We start from the raw sequence: 26064 nt of genomic DNA, 5'->3' as shown, positions 1-26064 counted from the left end.
AAAGATTATTACAAGAGACAAAGAAGGACACTACATAATGATCAAGGGATTGACTCAAGAAGAACATATAATAATTGTAAATATTTATGCACCCAACATAGGAGCACCTCAATACATAAGGCAAATACTAACAGCCATAAAAGGGGAAATTGACAGTAAGACATTCATAGTAGGGGACTTTAACACCCCACTTTCACCAATGGACAGATCATCCAAAATGAAAATGAATAAAGAAACACAAGCTTTAAGTGATACCTTAAAGAAGATGGACTTAATTGATATTTATAGGACATTCCATCCAAAAACAACAGAATACACATTTTTCTCAAGTGCTCATAGAATATTCTCCAGGATAGATATCTTGGGTCACAAATCAAGCCTTGGTAAATTTAAGAAAATTGAAATTGTATCAAGTATCTTTTCCAACCACAATGCTATGAGACTAGATATCAATTACAGGAAAAGATCTGTAAAAAATACAAACACATGGAGGCTAAACAATACACTACATAATAACGAAGTGATGACTGAAGAAATCAAAGATGAAATTAAAAAATACCAAGAAACAAATGACAACCGAGACACAATGACCCAAAATCTATGGGATGCAGCAAAAGCAGTTCTAAGAGGGAAGTTTATAGCAATACAATCCTACCATTAGAAACAGGAAACATCTCGAATAAACAACCTAACCTTGCACCTAAAGCAATTAGAGAAAGTAGAACAAAAAAACCCCAAAGTTAGCAGAAGGAAAGAAATAATAAAAATCAGATCAGAAATAAATGAAAAAGAACGGAAGGAAAGGATAGCAAAGATCAATAAAACTAAAAGCTGGTTCTTTGAGAAGATAACCAAAATAGATAAACCATTAGCCAGACTCATCAAGAAAAAAAGGGAGAAGACTCAAATCAATAGAATTAGAAATGAAAAAGGAGAAGTAACAACTGACACTGCACAAATACAAAAGATCATGAGAGATTACTACAAGCAACTCTACACCAATAAATTGGACAACCTGGAAGAAATAGACAAATTCTTAGAAATGCACAACCTGTCAAGAATCAGAACACATAGAATATATGAACAGACCAATCACAAGCACTGAAAATGAAACTGTGATTAAAAATCTTCCAACAAACAAAAGCCCAGGACCAGATGGCTTCACAGGCGAATTCTGTCAAACATTTAGAGAAGAGCTAACACCTATTCTTCTCAAACACTTCCAAAATATAGCAGAGGGAGGAACACTCCCAAACTCATTCTACGAGGCCACCATCACCTTGATACCAAAACCAGACAAGGATGTCCCAAAGAAAAAAAACTACAGGCCAATATCACTGATGAACATAGATGCAAAAATCCTCAACAAAATACTAGCAAACAGAATCCAACAGCACATTAAAAGGATCATACACCATGATCAAGTGGGGTTTATTCCAGGAGTGCAAGGATTCTTCAATATACACAAATCAATCAATGTGATAAACCATATTAACAAATTGAAGGAGAAAAACCATATGATCATCTCAATACATGCAGAGAAAACTTTTGACAAAATTCAACACCCATTTATGATAAAAACGCTGCAGAAAGTAGGCATGGAGGGAAATTTCCTCAACATAATAAAGTCCATGTATGACAAACCCACAGCCAACATCGTCCTCAATGGTGAAAAACTGAAAGCATTTCCACTAAGATCAGGAACAAGACAAGGTTGCCCACTCTCACCACTCTTATTCAACATAGTTTTGGAAGTTTTAGCCACAGCAATCAGAGCAGAAAAGGAAATAAAAGGAATCCAAATTGGAAAAGAAGAAGTAAAGCTTTCACTGTTTGCAGATGACATGATACTATACATAGAGAATCCTAAAGATGCTACCAGAAAACCACTAGAGCTAATCAATGAATATGGTAAAGTAACAGGATACAAAATTAATGCACAGAAATCTCTGGCATTCCTATACACTAATGATGAAAAATCTGAAAGTGAAATCAAGAAAACACTCCCATTTACCATTGCAACAAAAAGAATAAAATATCTAGGAATAAACCTACCTAAGGAGACAAAAGACCTGTACGCAGAAAATTATAAGACACTGATGAAAAAATTAAAGATGATACAAATAGATGGAGAGATATACCATGTCCTTGGATTGGAAGAATCAACATTGTGAAAATGACTCTACTACCCAAAGCAATCTACAGATTCAATGCAATCCCTATCAAACTACCAGTGGTATTTTTCACAGAACTAGAACAAAAAGTTTCACAATTTTTATGGAAACACAAAAGTCCCCGAATAGCCAAAGCAATCTTGAGAACGAAAAACGGAGCTGGAGGAATCAGGCTCCCTGACTTCAGACTATATTACAAAGCTGCAGTAATCAAGAAGTATGGTACTGGCACAAAAAAAGAACTATAGATCAATGGAACAGGATAGAAAGCCCAGAGATAAACCCACACACATATGGTCACCTTATCTTTGATAAAGGAGGCAGGAATGTACAGTGGAGAAAGGACAGCCTCTTCAATAAGTGGTGCTGGGAAAACTGGACAGGTACATGTAAAAGAATGAGATTAGAGCACTCCCTAACACCATAGACAAAAATAAGCTCAAAATGGATTAAAGATCTAAATGTAAGGCCAGAAACTATCAAACTCTTAGAGGAAAACATAGGCAGAACACTCTATGACATAAATCACAGCAAGATTCTTTTTGACTCACCTACTAGAGAAATGGAAATAAAAACAAAAATAAACAAATGGGACCTAATGAAACTTCAAAGCTTTTGCATAGCAAAGGAAACCATAAACAAGACCAAAAGACAATGCTCAGAATGGGAGAAAATATTTGCAAATGAAGCAACTGACAAAGGATTAATCTCCAAGATTTACAAGCAGCTCATGCAGCTCGATAACAAAAGAACAAACAACCCAATCCAAAAATGGGCAGAAGACCGAAACAGACATTTCTCCAAAGAAGATATACAGACTGCCAACAAACACATGAAAGAATCCTCAACATCATTAATCATTAGAGAAATGCAAATCAAAACTACAATGAGATATCATCTCACACCAGTCAGAATGGCCATCATCAAAAAATCTAGAAACAATAAATGCTGGAGAGGGTGTGGAAAAAAGGGTACCCTCTTGCACTGTTGGTGGGAATGTAAATTGTGTGTTCTCCACAGCCACTGTGGAGAACAGTATGGAGGTTCCTTAAAAAACTACAAATAGAACTACCATACGACCCAGCAATCCCACTATTGGGCATATACCCTGAGAAAACTATCATTCAAAAAGAGTCATGTACCAAAATATTCATTGCAGCTCTATTTACAACAGCCCAGAGATGGAAACAACCTAAGTGTCCATCAACAGAGGAATGGATGAAGAAGATGTAGTACATATATGCAATGGAAAGGAACAAAATTGTGCCATTTGCAGAGACGTGGATGGACCTAGAGACTGTCATACAGAGTGAAGTAAGTCAGAAAGAGAAAAACAAATATCATATATTAATGCATATATATGGAATCTATAAAAGTGGTATAGATGAACTTATTTGCAAAGCAGAAATAGAGACACAGACATAGAGAACAAATGTATGAATACCAAGGAGGGAAGGGAGGAGGTGGGATGGATTGGGAGATTGGGATTGACATATATACATTATGTATAAAATAGATAACTAATGAGAACTGACTGTATAGCACAGGGAACTCTACTCAATGCTCTGTGGTAACCGAAATGGGAAGGAAATCCAAAAAAGAGGGGATATATGTATGCATAAAGCTGATTCACTTTCCTGTACGGCAGAAACTAACACAACATTGTAAAGCAACTATACGCCAATTAAAAAAAAAAATTGTGTCTTTCAGAAAAAGTATTGGTCAGCTTGGAAGCATAGAAAAAGGAAATTCAGGAAGTGAATGATGGCAATGTCCTTCCAAATATATTTTGGAAATAGTATATATTTGCCAAAATAACAAGCTGGCCTTTTCAGTTGCAGATATAGTACAGTGGTTAAGAGCATAGACTTTAGAGCTAGGCTGCCTGGGTTTGAATCTTGATTTTGCCACTTATTAGGTCTAGGATTCAAGGCAGTGCTGCAGACTGAATGTTTGAGTTACTCCCAAATTCGTATGTTAAAGCTCTAATCCCCAATATGACGTTGTTTGGAGGTGGGGTCTTTTGGAGGTAATTAAGTCATGACATTGGACCCTCGTGAATGGGATTGGTGCTCTTATAAGAAAATGCTCTCTCCACCACGTGAAGGTACATCCATCCACAGACCAGGAAGAGAGCTCTCATCAGAACCAGACCATGCTGACATTCTGTCTCAGACTTCCCAGCCTCCAGAACTGTAAGAAAGTCTGTTATTTAAGCCACCTACACTACGGTATTTTGTTAAAGCAGTCCAAACTGACTAAAACAGGCAGCTTATTTAACTTCTTTGTGCTCAGTTTTCTCATCTGCAAATGGGAATAACAATGTATCCTACTTCATATATTTGCTGCGATAGTTACATCACTGCACCTAAAACACTTAGGAGAGTGCCTGGCCCATATGAGTTGTCATTATTAATATAAATGCATCAGACACTCATGTAACGATGCCCTTAAATCTTCCAAATAATCACTTAATTCCTTTTTTCCTAAATCCTCACCAGGAAACCTTCCAATGATTCCCTGTATGGCATGACTTCAGAGAGATGCACTGGCTTGAGTTGTATTGATAAATCCTCTCAAGAACTCTGAGGACTATCTACCTATAGGGTTTTTGATTTGATTATCTAAATCTTTATCAATCAGTACATCCTTAGGATGTGCTGCCAAGGAAGCAGAATTCAGTGACAGCTTGCAACTTTTTATTACCAGCAACACTATTTGGCTATGAAGAGTCTCCCCTAAGTAAACTGGCAAGGAACTGAGATTTTTTTGAGGCTGATTTTCCATTCACCTATTTTGTTGGCTTTATAAACGAATACATAGTCATTTATAACAGTTTGAGATTGTAGGAAGTGAGCTCACAATGCCTTTGAAAGGCGAATCTTGGGCAAGTCATTTCAATATATTATAAAAAGAATTACTTTAGCCTATGCTGGTATAAAATCTGTTATCTTGTTGACATTGATTGGGCTGCAGCTACCTTTACACTATCCATGTAGAATGCTATGCATATAGGGGTCCTGCTAAGCCTACTTTTCTTGAAGTTTGGGCAAATTACTTATCAACAAATGGATTGACTACTTAAAAATGAGTTCTCCTTATTAACTTGTGAGTCTTTTTAAAAGTCCTTTGTGAAGTTTCAATATTAGTATGTTACTACGTTCAGGATTAGTATATTAGTTTCAAAGTAAATTAAAGCATTTCTTTAAAAATACTGTTGTTGAAATTCCTCATTTTGGCTTTCCATGGCACTGGATAATCTGGCATTATTTTATCCATCCAACTTATTTTCCCTTCTCTCTTGTATACTCTTACAACTTATCAGGCAGGTTTGCCCACTACTGCTGAACACACCATACTCATTCCTGTAGGGGAGGAAAAATTCTCTTCTACCCTCTTAGGTTCTCTGGCTAAGAATTAAACTCGCCTATGGCAGATTAACTGGCAAAAAATACATACAAGTTTTACTAAAATTTCTTACACGGACATGGGAGCCTTCACAACAGAGTGAAGATCCTCCCCACCAGCCCCCAAAAGATGGCAGAACCTACATGCTTTTATAGTAGGTTGAACAAAGAGAGGTAATTGTAGAAAAGTAACTAAACTATATGGAGAAGCGAAAGGAAGATAAGAATCCATATTTTTGACAAGTTCTGTTTGCACAGATTTCTTTTGGCCTTGATTCCCCATTTCCCATCTCTGGCAACGAGAATATCTTTTTTTCTCTTAAGTACAGAGAAGGCACCTTTTACAATGGGCTTTTATCTCCTGCTTTCAGAAATAAAAAGGAGTTCAGAATGCCCTTATTGCACCTGCTATTTCTCAAGTGCCCTTAACTCAATCAATATGCCAAAGTGGCATTTTTGGAGTGACATGCTCTGAATTCCTTTATCTGTCTTTGTTTGTAAGGTCTACCTATTCCTCCTGTTCATTTCGGCCCATCATTCAAGTCCTGTTTTTTTTTCTAGAATTTTTCCTGTGGATTCAACTCATGGAACTCTTGCCATATGCATTACATAACTTGTTACTTTCAAAATATGCCCTCTTGTATTGTGAATATTTGTTTCATGCACTTGTCTTATCTCCCCAACTAGACTCTCATCAGGCCCAAATTGCCTGGGCTGTGGGCAAAAGCCCTAGCACACAACACCTCAATTCAAGATGGGGACAACATACCCTGTGCAGAAATGCTGCACCCAACACTTAAGTCTAAAGTGCCCCCAGGAACACAACTGTGCCCCACCCTATTGACAAGAACCTCATAAAGCTGCCCTGCCCATGGCCTGTTGGGGAGAGCTTGTCTTCTAGAGCGAGAACTCACACCTCTCCGTTCTTTGACCAAAGAATAAAGCTTTGCTTTGCTTCTGAACGAACCAGGCAGGAGGACCCTTGCTGGAGCCCAACTTGAAAGGGTTGGTAATAATAAGACAGGCTGGGACCTGGGATGTGGTACACTTTGCTGCAGTACTTTCACATGGACAAACAGCTCCTTGAGCAACAAAATACAAAGAAACTATAAGGGACTAAAAATAACTGTGTGCATGCTCAGTTGGGGCAGATTATACAAAACTAGATACAAAAAGACCAAAAAAAGAGCTGGGAGCAAAAACAGGGTGTCAGGAGCAAAAGCAGGGTGCTGTGCATGCCTCCTGCACGCAACACCACCAAAGGGGTGGGCAAACCACCTAAGCCACCACTCCGACCAAACCCCTGGACACCCCCCTACCCTCACCCCATATAAGGAACCAGTTGCCCCCCACCCCCTCGAGGAGCGAGCAAGGGAAACTGTTACTTGTTATCAAGGGAAACTATTACCTGTTTTTGCTCCTCCCTGCTTGCCTGAATTTCTTGTCTGGCCTCTTGTCACCTTCTATTGATTGGGCAAGGTCAAGAACCACGGTTGGTATCAATAACACCTATATGATCTCCCTCCCTCCATCACTGGAACCTCATCTCCCACTACTCTGAGGTGTCAGCCACACTGGCCAAACTTGTTTTTCCACAAACACATAACGCATCTAGGGTCTCGGCTCTGGTTTTTTTCTTCTGCCTAGAGCAGCGGTCCCCAACCTTTTTGGCACCAGGGACTGGTTTTTGTGGAAGACAATTTTTCCACGGATTGGGGGTGGGGGGATGGCTCAGGCGGTAATGGGAGCAACAGGGGAGTGGCAGATGGAGCTTTGCTCTGCTGGCTGGCTCTCCCACCCACTGCTCACCTCCCGCTGTACAGCCCAGTTCCCAACAGGCCGCGGACCAGTTGGGCCTGTTCCCAACAGGCCAACAACCTCCTTCCTGATTCCTCTCAAGCTCTATTCTTTTTCATAGCACTTAACATGTTTCAACATGCTATGGAAACTTTTGGCAGTATACTGTCTGCTTTCCCCACCCCCATGTAAACTCCAGGAGGGAGGTGATTGGTGGGTTTTTTTGTTTGATTTTGCGGCTCTATCCTTGCAAAGCACACCCGGCAATCTCCCACAGGAGGTGATTGTTTTATTCACGGACGTATCCCAAGAGCCTAAAACAGCGCCAGGTAAATAAAAGGCACTCAATAAATACTTGGTGAATAAATTTAGAAATTAGATTTTCTTTCTGCAAGGACACTGCTCTTTGGTGATGAGCCTTAATCAGCTTCTAAGCTTCTTTATTACACAAAGGGCCCAAACCACAGGGAGCTTAGCAGTCCTAGGAGTGGCCCCAGAGGTAAGTTGGAAGCACTGAGGAGACAAAAGCTAAAAAACTAAAGGGTGCAGCTCTTTCTGGGGAAGGGGTGGGTGGCTGGCTGAGGAAATAAAGACCAACTTGTTTTCCCTTTGCATGTCCACAAGTGTTTCAATGGGCGGCATAAAGGAGTTTGAACATTCTCCTACCCAAACAAATCCAGGGCTCCGAGCCCGAGCGCGGCGACGCGGGCCTTGCCCTTCCCCAGGCAGCTTCAGTGCCCTCACTTAGGTGGTTAGGCCGCGCCTAAACAGCGTTCTTTTCCGAGCCGGGACCTCCGTGCCTCAGGGACTAGGCGCCAAGGTGGCGCGTACTCCGCGTCCAGGTGCCCCGTGGGCGGCCGCAGGGGCCGCAGCACCGGTCGCCTGACAGGCGGCGGAACGAACACCCGGGCGAGGACCTGCGCACGTCACGGAGGCGTCGGCCCGCGCCCGCCGCACGCATGCGCACTGCGCCCAGCATGAGGGTCGCGGCTCTGATCAGGTAACCGCCCCGGTGCCGCCTTCCTCCTCCCTTCCTGCCTCCAGTCCCTTTCTGCTGAGTAGCAGGAGCTGCCGCCGCCGCCGAACTGACGGTGTCCCCGCAGAAGCCGTGTATCGGGGGCTCGGCGGCTCCTCCCGGTAGCAGGAAGAGGCGGAGCCTTCGGGCTACTACCCGGCCTGGCTGGTCCCCGGTCCCGGGCTGGCGCTCCTCCTTTCTCTCCGTCGCCTCCTCCCTGGTCTTCTGGGCCCCAAACTTGGGTTCAGATTGGTTTCACTTTAAAACTACTGATGTCTGGGTCTCACCGCCCGAGGGCTGTTTAAATTACTCAGACCCGACTCGGGGTCGGATTCTCAAAAACTGTAATGGGCTGTGAAGTTTGAGGGGCACTGCTTGACGCCACTTACTGAGTCTCTCCCACCCTTTTCTCTCATTTTTCATCCTCTTTTGTAGTTCCCTTCAGTCTTTCTGCCGGTCCTCCGGCCCTGCCTGGTTCCCTACGTTGTTACCAGCCCCGCCCCCTCCCGCAAAGACCACCTCTCCCTCGCCTGCCGTCCCATTAGTGACTGGACTGTTTATGGCACAGATGTGTTTTACTTTGGTGCTCAAGGATAGAGATGGAATTATCCTGTTTTATCTTAGATCCAGTTGCCATTGCTTTGAACACTCATGATTGCTTTTAGAAAAGTGACCTTACGGTAACATACTCCATAGTCCAAAAGGAGTTTGAAATCTAATAACCCATCATGTATTTAGGTGTCTAAATTAAGTCCTATGACGACCAAAGATTGGTCAGCTTAAATGTCTCCATACTCAATCTGTAAACTGAAGCAAAAGGGAAAAAACAACAAAATGCAAAAGGGAGTTCAGACTACTTGAACATTTGTTTGATGAGTTTTGGATCTGTATAGAGTGAGATGAATAGAGGGCAACCATGCGAAGCCCATTGATGATTTCATGAAAGTTTTTGTTCAGTGACCTACGAAATTAATACTGGCTGACAATAGTATGACCTATTAAGGACTCGATATAACATCTTTTACTTCAATGCCATTGTTAGGATACTGGACTATAATGCCAAAATAATTTTTTTTTCCAACGAATTTCTTCTGTAAACAATGTGATTAAGCTTCCAACATTATGGACTTCATTTGATCTAGATAAGTAAGAACAAAAAGCAGCCCAGGAAATGAGTAATTCATATCCACATGCAGTTTACCAAAGTTTAACCATTAAAGTGAGACACTTAACTAAAGTCTCAGAAATGTTGAAGGGAAGGAGAGAAGAAGATTGGTATAATCCATTACACTAGATATTCTGTAATGTGCATATGTTACTTTTATAATAAAAAAGCAAATTACTTTTAAAAAAGGCAATGTTGGAAAATCGTTGCTAAAATGTAAGATCTGTATAAATGTTGGAAGACATAAGTAGGAGTACAGAACATAATATGTACATACAAATATGAATGCATACATAATACATATATACATTTGTATGCATATACACTTGAATGTATTTGGTTTTAAACTTAATACAGTGAATCTGCTTGCAATAAATATATTTAGTGTGTGCACTAAGAGATGGAATATGTATGTGTGTTCTAGGGAATAAGTGAAACCAAGATTCTTACATTATCTTTAGACCATGAAGAGCATATTTTCCTAATACACAAAAGATTGCATCATTGAATTTTACAGTTGAATGACACCTTGAGGATTAGTTAGACCATTCTCTAATTTTATAATGAAGCATGTGAACCCAAGCACATTGAGTAACTTAGTTCCAGAATTGGGAACTGAAATTCTGATCTTGTGAAGGATGTCTTCCCTAACATATGCTGATGTACTTTGTGATGTTCTAAGAAGTGAGTAAGGTACTCAGCATTTTCCAAACTTAATTTGACCTTTAAAAACTTTTTTTCTTAGAGTATTTGTCGGACACTAGTGTTCCACAGAACACAATTTGGGAAATACTATTTTAAAATCATATTTGAAATCTTAGCATATTTTAAAATAAAAGGACAAGTTCTGATTGTGGATGTATACCCTTTAATCTTTAATATTCTAAATATTCTCAAGAATTCGATCATCTTGTCCTGGGGAAATAAAACAGGTTCAATAGGAGAAGTTGTGAAAAAGGTACTTGGGGGAAACATCAGAAGCTGAGGGGAGAGAGCATGATGTGTAACTTCACTTTGCCCCTTGCAATCTCTCTCCCCTTGAGAAGTTCTGGAATGACAGTTGTTACTGATCAGAATATGGTAGAGGCTGACAAATGCTGGGAACTAAAATAAAAGGCAAAAGGTCCAACTTCTAGGATAATCAGTCTCTTGGTTTCTTTGCTTATAAATAGGTCTAAACATTATCTGGGGGTACATTTGCAGATTTTAGCAGCGATTAGAATGAAGGGAAACAGGAATAAAACGAAGAGAGACAAAGATAAAAGAAAGGAAGAAACATGCAAGAGAGTACTAAACTGAAATAGTATAAAGGTTGCCATTCAACCTTGTTATAGATGAATGACTATTGGTCTTGAATAAGTTATTTGCTAGGTAGGTAGATTTGGTACCAGAATTTAGAATTTCCTGTCAATCTGTTTATTAGATTTATGACTCAGGCCTTGTCCTGCCATCATATGTAGTGATGGCTGAAAGATGAAGTACTGATAGTACTGCTGTTTAACTTTATCAGTGTAATTCAGCATTTTGCTTTCAACCTCTACAGAATTTGAACCCACCAAGTACATCAAACTTTGTCATTTGATTGGATCTCAGATCTTTAATTTGATCCTTTAATTGGTGATGGTGACCATTGTTAGAGTTCTTAAAGTGGAACAGAACATGTTTTTTTCTGCTTTCTCATAGAAAATTTCATCTGAGAAGTATATATAATAGTTTAACTGAAATGTAAAATTAAATCATATTTCATTTGCAAAACACTTTATATTAAGCAAAGCCACTATCACAAACCAAAGAGTTGCCATTTTTTGTTTAGCATAGTCTTTGTTATAATGGCATATAATTTCATAAGCCCTTGTGAGTAGCAGCCTAAGATAATCAAATTCGTTTGATCAGTTGTGTATGCTATGGAAATTACATGTGTTTTTTGCATTCTAATGTAAAATAGTCCCTCAAATATTCTGAAAAGCTGAAAAAATGTGTTCTATTTCTATAATGAGTCTATGTCAGATAATGGTCAGTAACCTGATATTTGTCTCATCTATTTCTTTCTTTGTTTTTTAGTGGTGGGAAGGACAGCTGTTATAATATGATGCAGTGCATTGCTGCTGGGCATCAGATTGTTGCTTTAGCAAATCTAAGACCACCTGAAAACCAAGGTAAGTGTATAACTATCAGAAAATTCTCTAAATGACTGAAACTCCAACCTCGTAATCGCATTCTATTGTATGCAGTATGCAAACAATAAAAGGAACTCATATATCTTTAGCACTGGTTATCTGCTATGTTCTATGCTAAGTGTTTTCAATTACATATCCTTTACTCCTCGTAAGAACTCCTAGAAAGTTTTATTAGACAAAGATACTGAAGCTTAGAGTTTTATAAATTTGTCCAAGGTGAAATAGCTAGGATAAACTTGCAGAGCTGAGACTTGAATCCTCTTACTTCAGAGTGCACTGCTGTTCCACTACAACACTTTTCCAAGTGTTGTTGGCAATGCACAGTTAAATAAGATACAGCTTCTTGGAGCTTGGGAAGTAAGACATATATTAATAAATGATAATATATGAATTTTGTAATTAAAAGCATCTAGTTTAGCCACCTTAGATGTAAGCTAAATGTGTGAGACTTGAGAGAGCCGTAGAGCAATGTATTTCTACTTTTTATTTGTCTGTGGTAATAAGGACATCTACAAATAATCCATAGACCTTATTTTAGCTACTTTTTTTGTTTTTTCTCCAATGAAATTTCCCCATTTAGAACTGTTTTTTTCTCTGTGTCCATGTCAGTGTCCAGATTTCCTCTTTTAATAAGGACACCAATCATACTGGGTAAAGGCCTTACCCTAATGACCTCATCTTAACTAATTACATCTGCAATGACCCTATTCCCAAGTAAGGTCACATTTTGAGGTATTAGATGTTAGGACTTTAACACAAGAATTTGGGAGTGACACAGTTCAAACAGCAACAATATCTTTTTTAAATTGAGATATAATTGATGTATAACACTGTATTCGTTTTAGGTGTATAACATAATGATTTGGTGTGTGTGTATATATATATATATATATATATATATATATATATATATATATATATATAGAAATGATTACCACAATAAGTTTACTTAACATCCATCACCACACGTAATTATAATTTTTTTCCCAATCAGACTTTTAAAAAGAGAAAAATGTTCACTGATTTGCTTTTTATACTCTTTTATTATACTCATACAACCATAGATATTAACTGCTAAAATGTAATAGGGCGAGATTAACACTTGTCTAACTCTATTACTACTTTTATAGTAAGATCTTTTTATCTTCCCCTTTACTCAACTTCTTTCAAGATTCCATGCTTTTGCTCTACTATTATTTTAGGATGAATTATTAGTGAAAACCCTAATTATAATTCCTGGCATGAAGTAGGCATCCACTAAATTTAGTTGAATCTGGATTTAGCACTAAATATTTCCTTCCTTCCTCCCTTCCTTCCTGCCTTCCTCCCTCCCTCCCTCCCTCCCTCCCTTCCTTCCTTCTTCCTTCCTTCCTTTCTTCCTTCCTTCCTTCCTTCCTCAGTGCTGCCAGTATATTGAATTTTTGTTCTTATATCATTTTACAGTTGTTTTCTATTTATTTTGTCTTTTTTTTTTCTTTATGCCCAAATAGGTTGTTTGTAAGCTTCTTGAGAGGAGAGGTCGTATCTTTTGTGTTCCTTTAATTGTTCCTCAGCTCTTGGGACAGCTCTGTGCCTCTGATAAGCATTCACTCAAGGTTTATTGATGGACAAATGAATAATGAACTAACTAGAATTAGCTCTGCAAGAGCGAGCAGTTATTTCAGTCAGATATTTGCATTTTCTTTCCTTCTCTGATTAAGACCCAAGTAATGCTGGAAGTAAAGTGAGGAAGATAGAGATTAGAAATATTTTATAGGAAGAAATAGAACAGGTCCTGTGGAGGTCCTGTAGCGGGTCAGGGATAAACATACACTTTAGGATTTTGTGCTGGGCTTCTGACGATTAATGATAATAGCTTTTTCAAAGTGATATGTTTAGAAAATAACCTCCTATTTCTGACTTTAAATAATAAAGAGAAAATTCTTTGACTAAGGGTGAGTGGGAACTACACTATAACTTCTATATTATAAAAGAAGAAGCAGAATTTCCTTGCAGGTTGTGTTCTGTTACCAAAGGAAAGAATTTTCTTATCCTTTGTGGCCAGTCAGGCAAGTGAGTTTTTTAAGCTTTCTATCTTTAGAGGTGTTGGTATTTAAAAAGCAGATTGTATTATATAATATATAATACGTACATGATATAATTTCATTCCCTGGAGTTTCTATCTTCAGCTTTTCTATATGAATTATTACAGTTACCTTGTACTGAATCATTAACGTACAGAGCTTCCTTGACTTACTGTATGGTTATGTTGAAATACATAAGTTGAAAATATCCTGTCAAAAATTCATTTAATACACCTAACCTACTGATCATCATAGCTTAGTCTAGCCTACCTTAACTGTGCTTAGAACTACCACTGGGCAAAATCATCTAACACAAAGCGTATTTTATAATAAAGTGTTGAATATCTTATGTAGTTTATTGAATTCTGTAGTGTGTGGAAGTGAAAAACAGAATGGTTGTATGGGTACAGAATGGTTCTAAGTGTATTGGTTGTTAACCCTTGTGATCGTGTGACTGACTGGGGGCTGTAGCTGTCTGCTGGGCATCACACAGGGTATCGACCACATATCACTAGCCTGGGAAAAGATGAGAATTCAAAAGTCGAAGTACAGTTTTTACTGAATGTGTATAGCTTTTGTACCATCGTAAAGTTGAAAAATCCTACATTTAACCAAAAATCCTAACCTTAACCAAGTTAAGGACTGTCTTTATAACCTTCCATGTGCTCGGGGTTCACTAGCAGAGTGGTAAGATGACACGCAAAGTATATCTTTAAATTATGCCTCATGTGGAATGGAGCTATTTATTTAGAATATTGTTAGTGAGAAAAAATTTAGTAGTAAATGGAATTGGAATATTACAAAGTAAAAGCTGGAAAAAATCAGCTGCAACTCTCATTGTAATGGAAGAGAATAGATGGCTGTGGGCTGGTAGATGGAGAGGGTTTAACTAATCATGATTTAAAGTCAGCAGGAAGTTGGTGATTATTGAATGAATCATTGACTTTTTCCCCCAACCATGTAAAAGGAATCTTAATGAGGAATAACTGGTAGAGATGACTCCAGTACAAAGTTGGTTAAAGTAAATTCACAGCCCTGAGTTTTCAGTGGGTAGTCTGGAAAAGACTTTATCCCCATCAATGGGGATAAATGTGAACTTGTCATAAAATTCACAAAGCCATCTCTTTAAATTTGTAGTAGGAACTTTTGTGGCGTATTAATTGAGGTGCTTCAGGCAACAGTGGAGCCTTTTGGTTTTATTTGCTCTCATACCATTGTTGCTATGTAGCTTCCATTAATAAAAGTTACATTGTGGTTGGGACTAAATGGAGCCTTAAAGGAAAATTGTCTTCTAGGTTTTTGAAGTCAGTAAAGTGTTTTTAATTATTAGGCCAACATCAGGAAGTTTCTTGCTAAGTAGCTCGAAGTTATTTAAATATATTAATTCGACTGTATTAATTGCCTTTAAAACTAATACATTTAAAGATCTACTTTAAACTTGAGATGAAGGTAATCTGAAAGGTTTTTAGGTAACTTTGGCTATATCTCTCCTTCCTACTGGGACCAGGACTAGACAGATTTATAATAATAATGTGAGTACATGAAAGCCAGTCTGTTCTGTGGGTTCAGAAATCTAGTGAGCCAAAATCTGATAGCATATGATGGCAGTTTTGATTATTGAAGGGCCCTTACAATATCATTTTTCATGCCTTTTGATAGAATTCTTTCACATTCAGTGGAAATCCTAGACCTGCTTGGCATATATGCATGTAGAAACATATGTCAAACATTGTTTTGTAACTTTTTGAAAACGTAATAATGTATTGTGAACATTTTCCCTGTCATTAAGTAGTATGCTACCATAGCATTTTCTATATATTGTCTTTGGAACACAAATACCCTATGAAAATATAAGTGTTCTGTGGATAGATAACTTTGAGAGATAATTCATACACTCTCCCCTTGTTAGAGCACCTTAAAGCAGATTAGCCTAGGAAGAACTGCAGTTAAAAAACCTGTTTAATACGGTTTATCCTCATTTTTTATAAATTGATTTGACCACAGAGTCCTTTTTTTTCATCCAATACCTATTAATATCTCACGGAATTTCTATTCTGCAGAACATACTTTAGAAAATAGTCCTCTTCAAAATTATATTAATGGCTGCATAGTATTTTATTATGTGAATATACTATCATTTTAATCAGTTATAAACAATGCTGTGATGAACATCTTTGCAAATAATCTTTGTGTATATTCATGATTCTTTTTTCTAAAAAAAAGAGTGTTAAGAAATCAGAAAGCATATTCCAATATATTTCTAAGCTTATTTATATCACCAAAAAGTCTGATGTGACTCATCTGTTTTGAATATTTTACTCATATTGATATTTTTGGAATCTTGTGACAACCAGTGATTGTGTTACTTATTAGCTTAAGTTATGTTTCTATACACATTTGTAACTGCTCTAACAATACTGAATTTATATATGTTTATATGTTTTATTGAATTAAGAATATAGAATATATCAAGAGCATCTAAATCTTTTCTTACAAATATTTGTCAATTATTAACTAAGTATTTTTTTTTTTTACATCTTTATTGGAGTATAATTGCTTTACAATGGTGTGTTAGTTTCTGCTTTATAACAAAGTGAATCAGTTATACATATACATATGTTCCCATATCTCTTCCCTCTTGCATCTCCCTCCCTCCGACCCTCCTTATCCTACTCCTCTAGGTGGTCACAAAGCACCGAGCTGATCTCCCTGTGCTATGCGGCTGCTTCCCACTAGCTATCTACCTTACGTTTGGTAGTGGATATATGTCCATGCCTCTCTCTCGCTTTGTCACAGCTCACCCTTCCCATATCCTCCCCATATCCTCAAGTCCATTCTCTAGTAGGTCTATGTTTTTATTCCCGTCTTACCCCTAGGTTCTTCATGACATTTTTTTTCTTAGATTCCATATATATGTGTTAGCATACGGTACTTGTCTTTCTCTTTCTGACTTACTTTGCTCTGTATGACAGACTATAAGTCCATCCACCGCACTACAAATAACTCGATTTTGTTTCTTTTTAAGGCTCAGTAATATTCCGTTGTATATATGTGCCATATCTTATTTATCCATTCATCCGATGATGGACACGTAGGTTGTTTCCATCTCTTGGCTGTTGTAAATAGAGCTGCAGTGAACATTTTGGTACATGACTCTTTTTGAATTACGGTTTTCTCAGGGTATATACCCAGTAGTGGGATTGCTGGGTCATATGGTAGTTCTATTTGTAGTTTTTCAAGGAACCTCCATACTGTTCTCCACAGTGGCTGTACCAATTCACATTCCCACCAGCAGTGCAAGAGTGTTCCCTTTTATCCACACCCTCTCCAGCATTTATTGTTTCTAGATTTTTTGATGATGGCCATTCTGACTGGTGTGAGATGATATCTCATTGTAGTTTTAATTTGCATTTCTCTAATGATTAATGATGTTGAGCACTCATTCATGTGTTTGTTGGCAAGCTGTATATCTTCTTTGGAGAAATGTCTGTTTCGGTCTTCTGCCCATTTTCGGATTGGGTTGTTGGTTCTTTTGTTATTGAGCTGCATATAAATTTTGGAGATTAATCCTCTGTCAGTTGCTTCATTTGCAAATATTTTCTCCCATTCTGAGGGTTGTCTTTTGGTCTTGTTTATGGTTTCTTTGCTGTGCAAAATCTTTGAAGTTTCATTAGGTGCCATTTGTTTATTTTTGTTTTTATTTCCATTTCTCTAGGAGGTGAGTCAAAAAGAATCTTGCTGTGATTTATGTCATAGAGTGTTCTGCCTATGTTTTCCTCTAAGAGTTTGATAGTTTCTGGCCGTACATTTAGTTCTTTAATCCATTTTGAGCTTATGTTTGTGTATGGTGTTAGGGAGTGTTCTAATCTCATTCTTTTACATGTACCTGTCCAGTTTTCCCAGCACCACTTATTGAAGAGGCTGTCCTTTCTCCACTGTACATTCCTGCCTCCTTTATCTAAGATAAGGTGACCATATGTGCCTGGGTTTATCTCTGGGCTTTCTGTCTTGTTCCATTGATCTATCTTTCTGTTTTTGTGCCAGTACCATACTGTCTTGATTACTGCAGCTTTGTAGTATAGTCGGAAGTCAGGGAGCCTGATTCCTCCAGCTCCGTTTTCGTTCTCAAGATTGCTTTGGCTATTCGGGGTCTTTTGTGTTTCCATACAAATTGTGAAATTTTTTGTTCCAGTTCTGTGAAAAATACCAGTGGTAGTTTGATAGGGATTGCACTGAATCTGTAGATTGCTTTGGGTAGTAGAGTCATTTTCACAATGTTGATTCTTCCAATCCAAGGACATGATATATCTCTCCATTTATTTGTATCATCTTTAATTTCTTTCATCAGTGTCTTATAATTTTCTGCATACAGGTCTTTTGCCTCCTTAGGTAGGTTTATTCCTAGATATTTTATTCTTTTTGTTGCAATGGTAAATGGGAGTGTTTTCTTGATTTCACTTTCAGAGTTTTCATCATTAGTGTATAGGAATGCCAGAGATTTCTGTGCATTAATTTTGTATCCTGCTACTTTACCAAATTCACTGATTAGCTCTAGTAGTTTTCTGGTAGCATCTTTAGGATTCTCTATGTATAGTATCATGTCACCTGCAAACAGTGAAAGCTTTACTTCTTCTTTTCCAATTTGGATTCCTTTTATTTCCTTTTCTGCTCTGATTGCTGTGGCTAAAACTTCCAAAACTATGTTGAATAAGAGTGGTGAGAGTGGGCAACCTTGTTTTGTTCCTGATCTTAGTGGAAATGCTTTCAATTTTTCAGCATTGAGGATGATGTTGGCTGTGGGTTTGTCATATATGGCCTTTATTATGTTGAGGAAAGTTCCCTCTATGCCTACTTTCTGCAGGGTTTTTATCATAAATGGGTGTTGAATTTTGTCGAATTTTGTCTCTGCATCTATTGAGATGACCATATGGTTTTTCTCCTTCAATTTGTTAATATGGTGTATCACGTTGATTGGTTTGTGTATATTGAAGAATCCTTGCATTCCTGGAATAAACCCCACTTGATCATGGTGTATGATCCGTTTAGTTTGCTGTTGGATTCTGTTTGCTAGTATTTTGTTGAGGATTTTTGCATCTATGTTCATCAGTGATATTGGCCTGTAGTTTTCTTTCTTTGTGACATCCCTGTCTGGTTTTGGTATCAGGATGATGGTGGCCTCGTAGAATGAGTTTGGGAGTGTTCCTCCCTCTGCTGTATTTTCGAAGAGTTTGAGAAGGATGTTAGTTCTTCTCTAAATGTTTGATAGAATTCGCCTGTGAAGCCATCTGGCCTTGGGCTTTTGTTTTTTGGAAGATTTTTAATCGCAGTTTCAATTTCAGTGCTTGTGATTGGTCTGTTCATTTTTTCTATTTTTTCCTGATTCACTCTTGGCAGGTTGTGCATTTCTAAGAATTTGTCCATTTCTTTCAGGTTGTCTATTATATTGGCATAGATTGCTTGTAGTAATCTCTCATGATCTTTCGTATTTGTGCAGTGTCAGTTGTTACTTCTCCTTTTTCATTTCTAATTCTATTGATTTGAGTCTTCTCCCTTTTTTTTTTTTTTCTTTTGCGGTACGCCGGCCTCTCACTGTTGTGGCCTCTCCCATTGCGGAGCACAGGCTCTGGACGCACAGGCTCAGCGGCATGACTCACAGGCCCAGCCGCTCCGCGGCATGTGGGATCTTCCTGGCCCGGGGCACAAACCCGCGTCCCCTGCATCAGCAGGTGGACTCTCAACCACTGCGCCACCAGGGAAGCCCCTCCCTTTTTTTCTTGATGAGTCTGGCTAATGGTTTATCAATTTTGGTTATCTTCTCAAAGAACCAGCTTTTAGTTTTATTGATCTTTGCTATTGTTTCCTTCATTTCTTTTTCATTTATTTCTCATCTGATCTTTATGATTTCTTTCCTTCTGCTAACTTTGGGGTTTTTTTGTTCTACTTTCTCTAATTGCTTTAGGTGCAAGGTTAGGTTGTTTATTCGAGGTGTTTCCTGTTTCTTAAGGTAGGACTGTATTGCTATAAACTTCCCTCTTAGAACTGCTTTTGCTGCATCCCATAGGTTTTGGGTCATCGTGTCTCCATTGTCATTTTTTTCTAGGTATTTTTTGATTTCCTCTTTCATTTCTTCAATGATCACTTCGTTATTAAGTAGTTTATTGTTTAGCCTCCGTGTGTTTGTATTTTTTACAGATCTTTTCCTGTAATATCTAGTCTCATAGCGTTGTGGTTGGAAAAGATACTTGATACAATTTCAATTTTCTTAAATTTACCAAGGGTTGATGTGTGACCCAAGATATGATCTATCCTGGAGAATGTTCCATGAGCACTTGAGAAAAATGTGTATTCTGTTGTTTTGGGGTGGAATGTCCTATAAATATCAATTAAGTCAATCTTGTTTAATGTATCATTTAAAGCTTGTGTTTCCTTATTTATTTTCATTTTGGGTGATCTGTGCATTGATGAAAGTGGGGTGTTAAAGTCCCCTACTATGAATGTGTGACTGGATTTCCCCTTTTATGGCTGTTAGTATTTGCCTTATGTATTGAGGTGCTCCTATGTTGGGTGCATAAATATTTACAATTGTTATATCTTCTTCTTGGATTGATCCCTTGATCATTATGTAGTGTCCTTCTTTGTCTCTTGTAATAGTCTTTATTTTAAAGTCTATTTTGTCTGATATGAGAAGTGCTACTCCAGCTTTCTTTTGGTTTCCATTTGCATGGAATATCTTGTTCCATCCCAGTACTTTCAGTCTGTATGTGTCTCTAGGTCTGAAGTGGGTCTCTTGTAGACAGCAAATATATGGGTCTTGTTTTTGTATCCATTCAGCCAGTCTCTGTCTTTTGGTGGGAGCATTTAGTCCATTTACATTTAAGGTAATTATCGATATGTATGTTCCTTTTCCCATTTTCTTAATTGTTTGGGGTTCGTTATTGTAGGTCTTTTCCTTCTCTTGTGTTTCTTGCCTAGAGAAGTTCCTTTAGCATTTGTTGTAAAGCTGGTTTGGTGGTGCTGAACTGTCTCAGCTTTTGCTTGTCTGTAAAGGTTTTAATTTCTCCATCAAATCTGAATGAGATCCTTGCTGGGTAGAGTAATCTTGGTTGCAGATTTTTCTCCTTCATCACTTTAAATATGTCCTGCCAGTCCCTTCTGGCTTGCAGAGTTTCTGCTGAAAGATCAGCTGTTAACCTTATGGGGATTCCCTTGTGTGTTATTTGTTGTTTTTCCCTTGCTGCTTTTAATATGTTTTCTTTGTATTTAATTTTTGACAGTTTGATTAATATGTGTCTTGTTGTGTTTCTCCTTGGATTTATCCTGTATGGGACTCTCTGTGCTTCCTGGACTTGATTAACTATTTCCTTTCCCATATTAAGGAAGTTTTCAACTATAATCTCTTCAGATATTTTCTCAGTCCCTTTCTTTTTCTCTTCTTCTTCTGGAACCCCTATAATTCGAATGTTGGTGCATTTAATGTTGTCCCAGAGGTCTCTGAGACTGTCCTCAGTTCTTTTCATTCTTTTTTGTTTTATTCTGCTCTGCAGTAGTTATTTCCACTATTTTATCTTCCAGGTCACTTATCCGTTCTTCTGCCTCAGTTATTCTGCTATTGATCCCATCTAGAGTATTTTTAATTTCATTTATTGTGTTGTTCATCATTGCTTGTTTCATCTTTAGTTCTTCTAGGTCCTTGTTAAATGTTTCTTGCATTTTCTCTATTCTATTTCCAAGATTTTGGATCATCTTTACTATCATTATTTTGAATTCTTTTTCAGGTAGACTGCCTATTTCCTCTTCATTTGTTAGGTCCGGTGGGTTTTCGTCTTGCTCCTTCATCTGCTGTGTGTTTTTCTGTCTTCTCATTTTGCTTATCTTACTGTGTTTGGGGTCTCTTTTTTGCAGGCTGCAGGTTCGTAGTTCCTGTTGTTTTTGGTGTCTGTCCCCAGTGGTTGAAGTTGGTTCAGTGGGTTATGTACGCTTCCTGGTGGAGGGGACTAGTGCCTGTGTTCTGGTGGATGAGGCTGGATCTTGTCTTTTTGGTGGGGAAGTCCACGTCTGGTGGTGTGTTTTGGGGTGTCTGTGGACTTATTATGATTTTAGGCAGCCTCTCTGCTAATGCATGGGGTTGTGTTCCTGTCTTGCTAGTTGTTTGGCGTAGGGTGTCCAGCACTGTAGCTTGCTGGTTGTTGAGTGGAGCTGGGTGCTAGTGTTGAGATTGAGATCTCTGGGAGATTTTCGCCTTTTGATATTATGTGGAGCTGGGAGGTCTCTTGTGGACCAGTGTCCTGAAGTTGTGTCTCCCACCTCAGAGGCACAACACTGACTCCTGGCTGCAGCACCAAGAGCCTTTCATCCACACGGCTCAGAATAAAAGGGGGAAAAAGTAGAAAGAAAATAAGAAAGAAAGAAAGAGGATCTTATAAAATAAAATAAGATAAAATAAAGTTATTAAAATAAAAAGTAATTATTAAGAAAAAAAATTTTTTTAAAGAAAAAAAAAAAACGGATGGATAGAACCCTAGGACAAATGGTGGAAGCAAAGCTATACAGGCAAAATCTCACAGAGAAGCATATACATACACACCCAGAAAAAGAGGAAAAGGGGAAAAAATAATAAATCTTGCTCTCAAAGTCCACCTCCTCAATTTGGGATAATTCGTTGTCTATTCAGGTATTCCACAGATGCAGGGTACATCAAGTTGATTGTGGAGCTTTAATCCGCTGCTTCTGAGGCTGCTGGGAGAGATTTCCCTTTCTCTTCTTTGTTTGCACAGTTCCCGGGGCTCAGCTTTGGATTTGGCCCTGCCTCTGCGTGTAGGTTGGCGCAGGGCATCTGTTCTTCGCTCAGACATGACGGGATTAAAGGAGCAGCTGCTTCGGGGGCTCTGGTTCACTCAGGCCGGGGGGGAGGGAGGGGTGCAGATGCGGCGCGAGCCTGCGGCGGCAGAGGCCAGCAGGACGTTGCACCAGCCTGAGGCGCGCTGTGCGTTCTCCCGGGGAAGTTGTCCCTTGATCAGGGGACCCTGGCGGTGGCGGTCTGCACAGGCTCCCGGGAAGGGAGGTGTGGATAGTGACCTGTGCTCGCACACAGGCTTGTTGGTGGGGGCAGCAGCAGCCTTAGTGTCTCATGCCCGTCTTTGGGGTCCGCGCTGTTAGCCGCGGCTCGCGCCCGTCTCTGGAGCTCCTTTAAGCAGCGCTCTTAATCCCCTCTCCTCGCGCACCGGGAAACAAAGAGGGAAGAAAAAGTCTCTTGCCTCTTCGGCAGGTCCAGACTTTTCCCCGGACTCCCTCCCGGCTAGCCGTGGTGCACTAACCCCCTGCAGGCTGTGTTCATGCTGTGAACCCCAGTGCTCTCCCTGCTCTCCAACTGAAGCCAGAGCCTCAGCTCCCAGCCCCACCTGCCCCGGCGGGTGAGCAGACAAGCCTCTCGGGCTGGTTTGTGCCGGTTGGCACCGATCCGCTGTGTGGGAATCTCTCCGCTTTGCTCACCTCTTTGCCCTCCGCACCCCTGTTGCTGTGCTCTCCTCCATGGCTCCGAAGCTTAACCCCCTCCGCCCCCCACAGTCTCCGCCCGCGAAGGGGCTTCCTAGTGTGTGGAAACCTTTCCTCCTTCACAGCTCCCTCCCACTGGTGCAGGTCCCGTCTCTATTCTTTTGTCTCTGTTTTTCCTTTTTTCTTTTTCCCTACCCATGTACGTGGGCAGTTTCTTGCCTTTTGGGAGGTCTGAGATCTTCTGCCAGCGTTCAGTAGGTGTTCTGTAGGAGTTGTTCCACGGGTAGATGTATTTCTGGTGTATCTGTGGGGAGGAAGGTGATCTCCGCGTCTTACTCTTCCACTATCTTCCCCCTCTCCTAAGTACGTATTTAATTAAGAGTTTCTTCTACAACTCTAGGTGACTTCATGAATAGCTTTGAATGATTTGAAAGTATATTTATGTAATAAAATCTTTAATCGAATAAACTATTCAAAATTTGCTTCATACATTACTCTTCTCTTTAAACGTTGTATATATAGTTTCAAAAATTTATGTATACTTGTATTTCTAATTGCGGTAGAAATGACCAGAGCTGATGTGAACTGGATGCAGCTTGAACAAATGTGCAACTCTTATATATTTTATTTCATTTAGTAACTGAAGAGAGATATAGTATAGTAAGCTTTTACTGTGTTGACTGCTCTCCAAGCAGTAAAACTTCAGTGGACTTTCAAATCCACTCTCTTTCACTCTGTTTGACTGATTATTTCCACTTTAATTGTTGCAGTGGGGTCAGATGAACTGGATAGCTACATGTATCAGACAGTGGGTCATCATGCCATTGATTTGTATGCAGAAGCAATGGCTCTTCCCCTCTATCGCCGCACCATAAGAGGAAAGAGCATGGATACAGGACGAGTGTACACCAAATGTGAAGGTGATGAGGTTGAAGATCTTTATGAGCTTTTGAAACTTGTTAAGGTATGCAGTGACTAATTACCTTTACTGAATTTAGTGTGTAATTTAGTAAATTACATTTACTGAATTATTTAGTAATAAATAATTTACAACTGCTAGTAGCCCAACTGTCCTTTGAAAGGATATTTTGTCTTTTTGGTTAGAAAACTATTACTATGCCTTTATATTACATAGTATTTAAAAATAGAACTTTTGGTGTAGTCTGGCACCCATAACTATCAAATGATATTTAATTAAGTTCTCCTTAGGATTTTGGAGCTGATGACCTTTCAGTCATGTTTTTAGCAAGTACTTTTTGAATGCCTACTATGTGCTTGTTATATATAGTTCTAGGCACTGAGAATACGGCAATGAACAGATCAAACTAAGTCCTGTTTTGTTGGAGCTTACTTTCCAGTAGAAGGAGTCAGACAATAAGCAAACAAATTATATGCTTGGTGGTGAAGAGTTCTATGAAGAAGTATGAAGCAGAGTCAAGGTGATCACGAGTGATGGCAGGGTGTGGTTAAGCAAGACCTTTCTGATATGGTAAAATTTAAATAGACCTAAAGAAAGGGAGAGACTGAGCCTTACTTTAAGTTAGTAAGAGGTATGAATTAAATACTTAAGTCCTTATATATAAGAGTTTGGCAGTCAATGTGCATTCATTATTAATTTCTCTAGACAGAAAATTTAGGAGAGAAAGTATGGGACTCATATATCTAGTAAGTACTATACTTAGTAAATGTTAATTAATAGAGATCCTTTTATATTAAGCAGTTATCTTTTATCTTTTCATTCTCATTGATAGTCAGTTACTTAAAAAAGAAACTGGTAGGGAAAACACTTAGAATTGTTACATAATTTACTGTCTAGTTATGGATGGCATAAGAAGTAGATACTTTTCAAAGGAAATCACAGGGACCTGATTTCTTCCCTCTGGGGATGTACATGCTAATAACAACTATTTTGATTATCAAACAAAGGGGAAGGCATAAAAGAAGTTTTCACTTCTTCCCATGTGCACAACTAAAACCTTGACAGCATTCACTTTGAGGTGTGAAATACTGAGCGCAAATTCTGCATTTTCAAAATTTCTTTCTCAGGGTACAGAGAAACTGTGTATTAAGTTTTTAGCATAAACCAATATTATAGAATGGTGGGACTCAACACTAGAGGTAATTGGATTGCTTAAAAATCCCTGGTAACTGATAACTTTGGAGAAACTACATGATAATAACAGGCTTCCGAGAAAGGGAAAGATAATAAATTACTAATCAATTTAATTAAAAATGGGCTGATTAGTAGTAATTAAGAAGAAATTTCCCTTTCAATCCATGCTGTCTTTGGAGAAATGGATGCTTTGCCATTATCTTTATAGTAACCGTCAGTTACGACATAAATTAATGCTAATGTTAAATCTTGACAACTTCTGCTTTGGAATTTCCTACATGATAATTATAACTATAGCTGAAAGAGATGTTATCAGGTTGTCAGGGACTAAATAGTTCCTTCTTTTCCTGTGCAAAAATATTAATTTTACTATAGGATATTTTAAGGACATAAATATTGGAAATATATTGCTTTTATGGAAGAGATTGTATAACCAGGCTTTTATAGTTAAATCCATTTATAAAACACGGTGCAAAGATTCCAATAGAGGTCTTACATATTCTAATGAATAATTGAGTAATTATGGAAAAAACGAATTGAGAGGAGCTATAATTCTTCAAGTTAGACTTCACTTGTTCTAAGGAAAAGATGGAATTGCATTTTTTTAATCCTTTGAATATTAATGAAGAATTGAAAGCATTTAGATTCATTTTCATTTTAA

The 26064-nt window shown here is 38.5% G+C and overlaps 2 protein-coding genes across 3 annotated transcripts in view; one reads left to right on the top strand and one right to left on the bottom strand.

The window, feature by feature from the left end:
- LOC137226893 (uncharacterized) overlaps positions 1-8596 on the bottom strand; it is a 605185-nt gene extending 596589 nt beyond the window's left edge. Inside the window, exon 1 of one of the 2 annotated variants that reach the window (XM_067742385.1) lies at positions 8045-8596. The gene's annotated coding sequence lies outside the window, so the exon portion shown is untranslated. The remainder of the gene's footprint in view (positions 1-8044) is intronic. The other variant, XM_067742386.1, reaches the window with a different exon arrangement.
- Positions 8318-26064, top strand: part of DPH6 (diphthamine biosynthesis 6) — a 179031-nt gene continuing 161284 nt past the window's right edge. Inside the window, exons 1-3 of the mRNA XM_067742384.1 lie at positions 8318-8378; positions 11620-11714; positions 24061-24254. Coding sequence (XP_067598485.1) covers positions 8338-8378; positions 11620-11714; positions 24061-24254 — 330 coding nt within the window. The 5' untranslated portion in view covers positions 8318-8337. The remainder of the gene's footprint in view (positions 8379-11619; positions 11715-24060; positions 24255-26064) is intronic.

The sequence above is a fragment of the Pseudorca crassidens genome, chromosome 1 (genome assembly GCF_039906515.1).
Source record: "Pseudorca crassidens isolate mPseCra1 chromosome 1, mPseCra1.hap1, whole genome shotgun sequence".
Taxonomy (NCBI): Eukaryota; Metazoa; Chordata; class Mammalia; order Artiodactyla; family Delphinidae; genus Pseudorca; species Pseudorca crassidens.
This window is presented reverse-complemented; position numbering and strand designations above follow the sequence as displayed.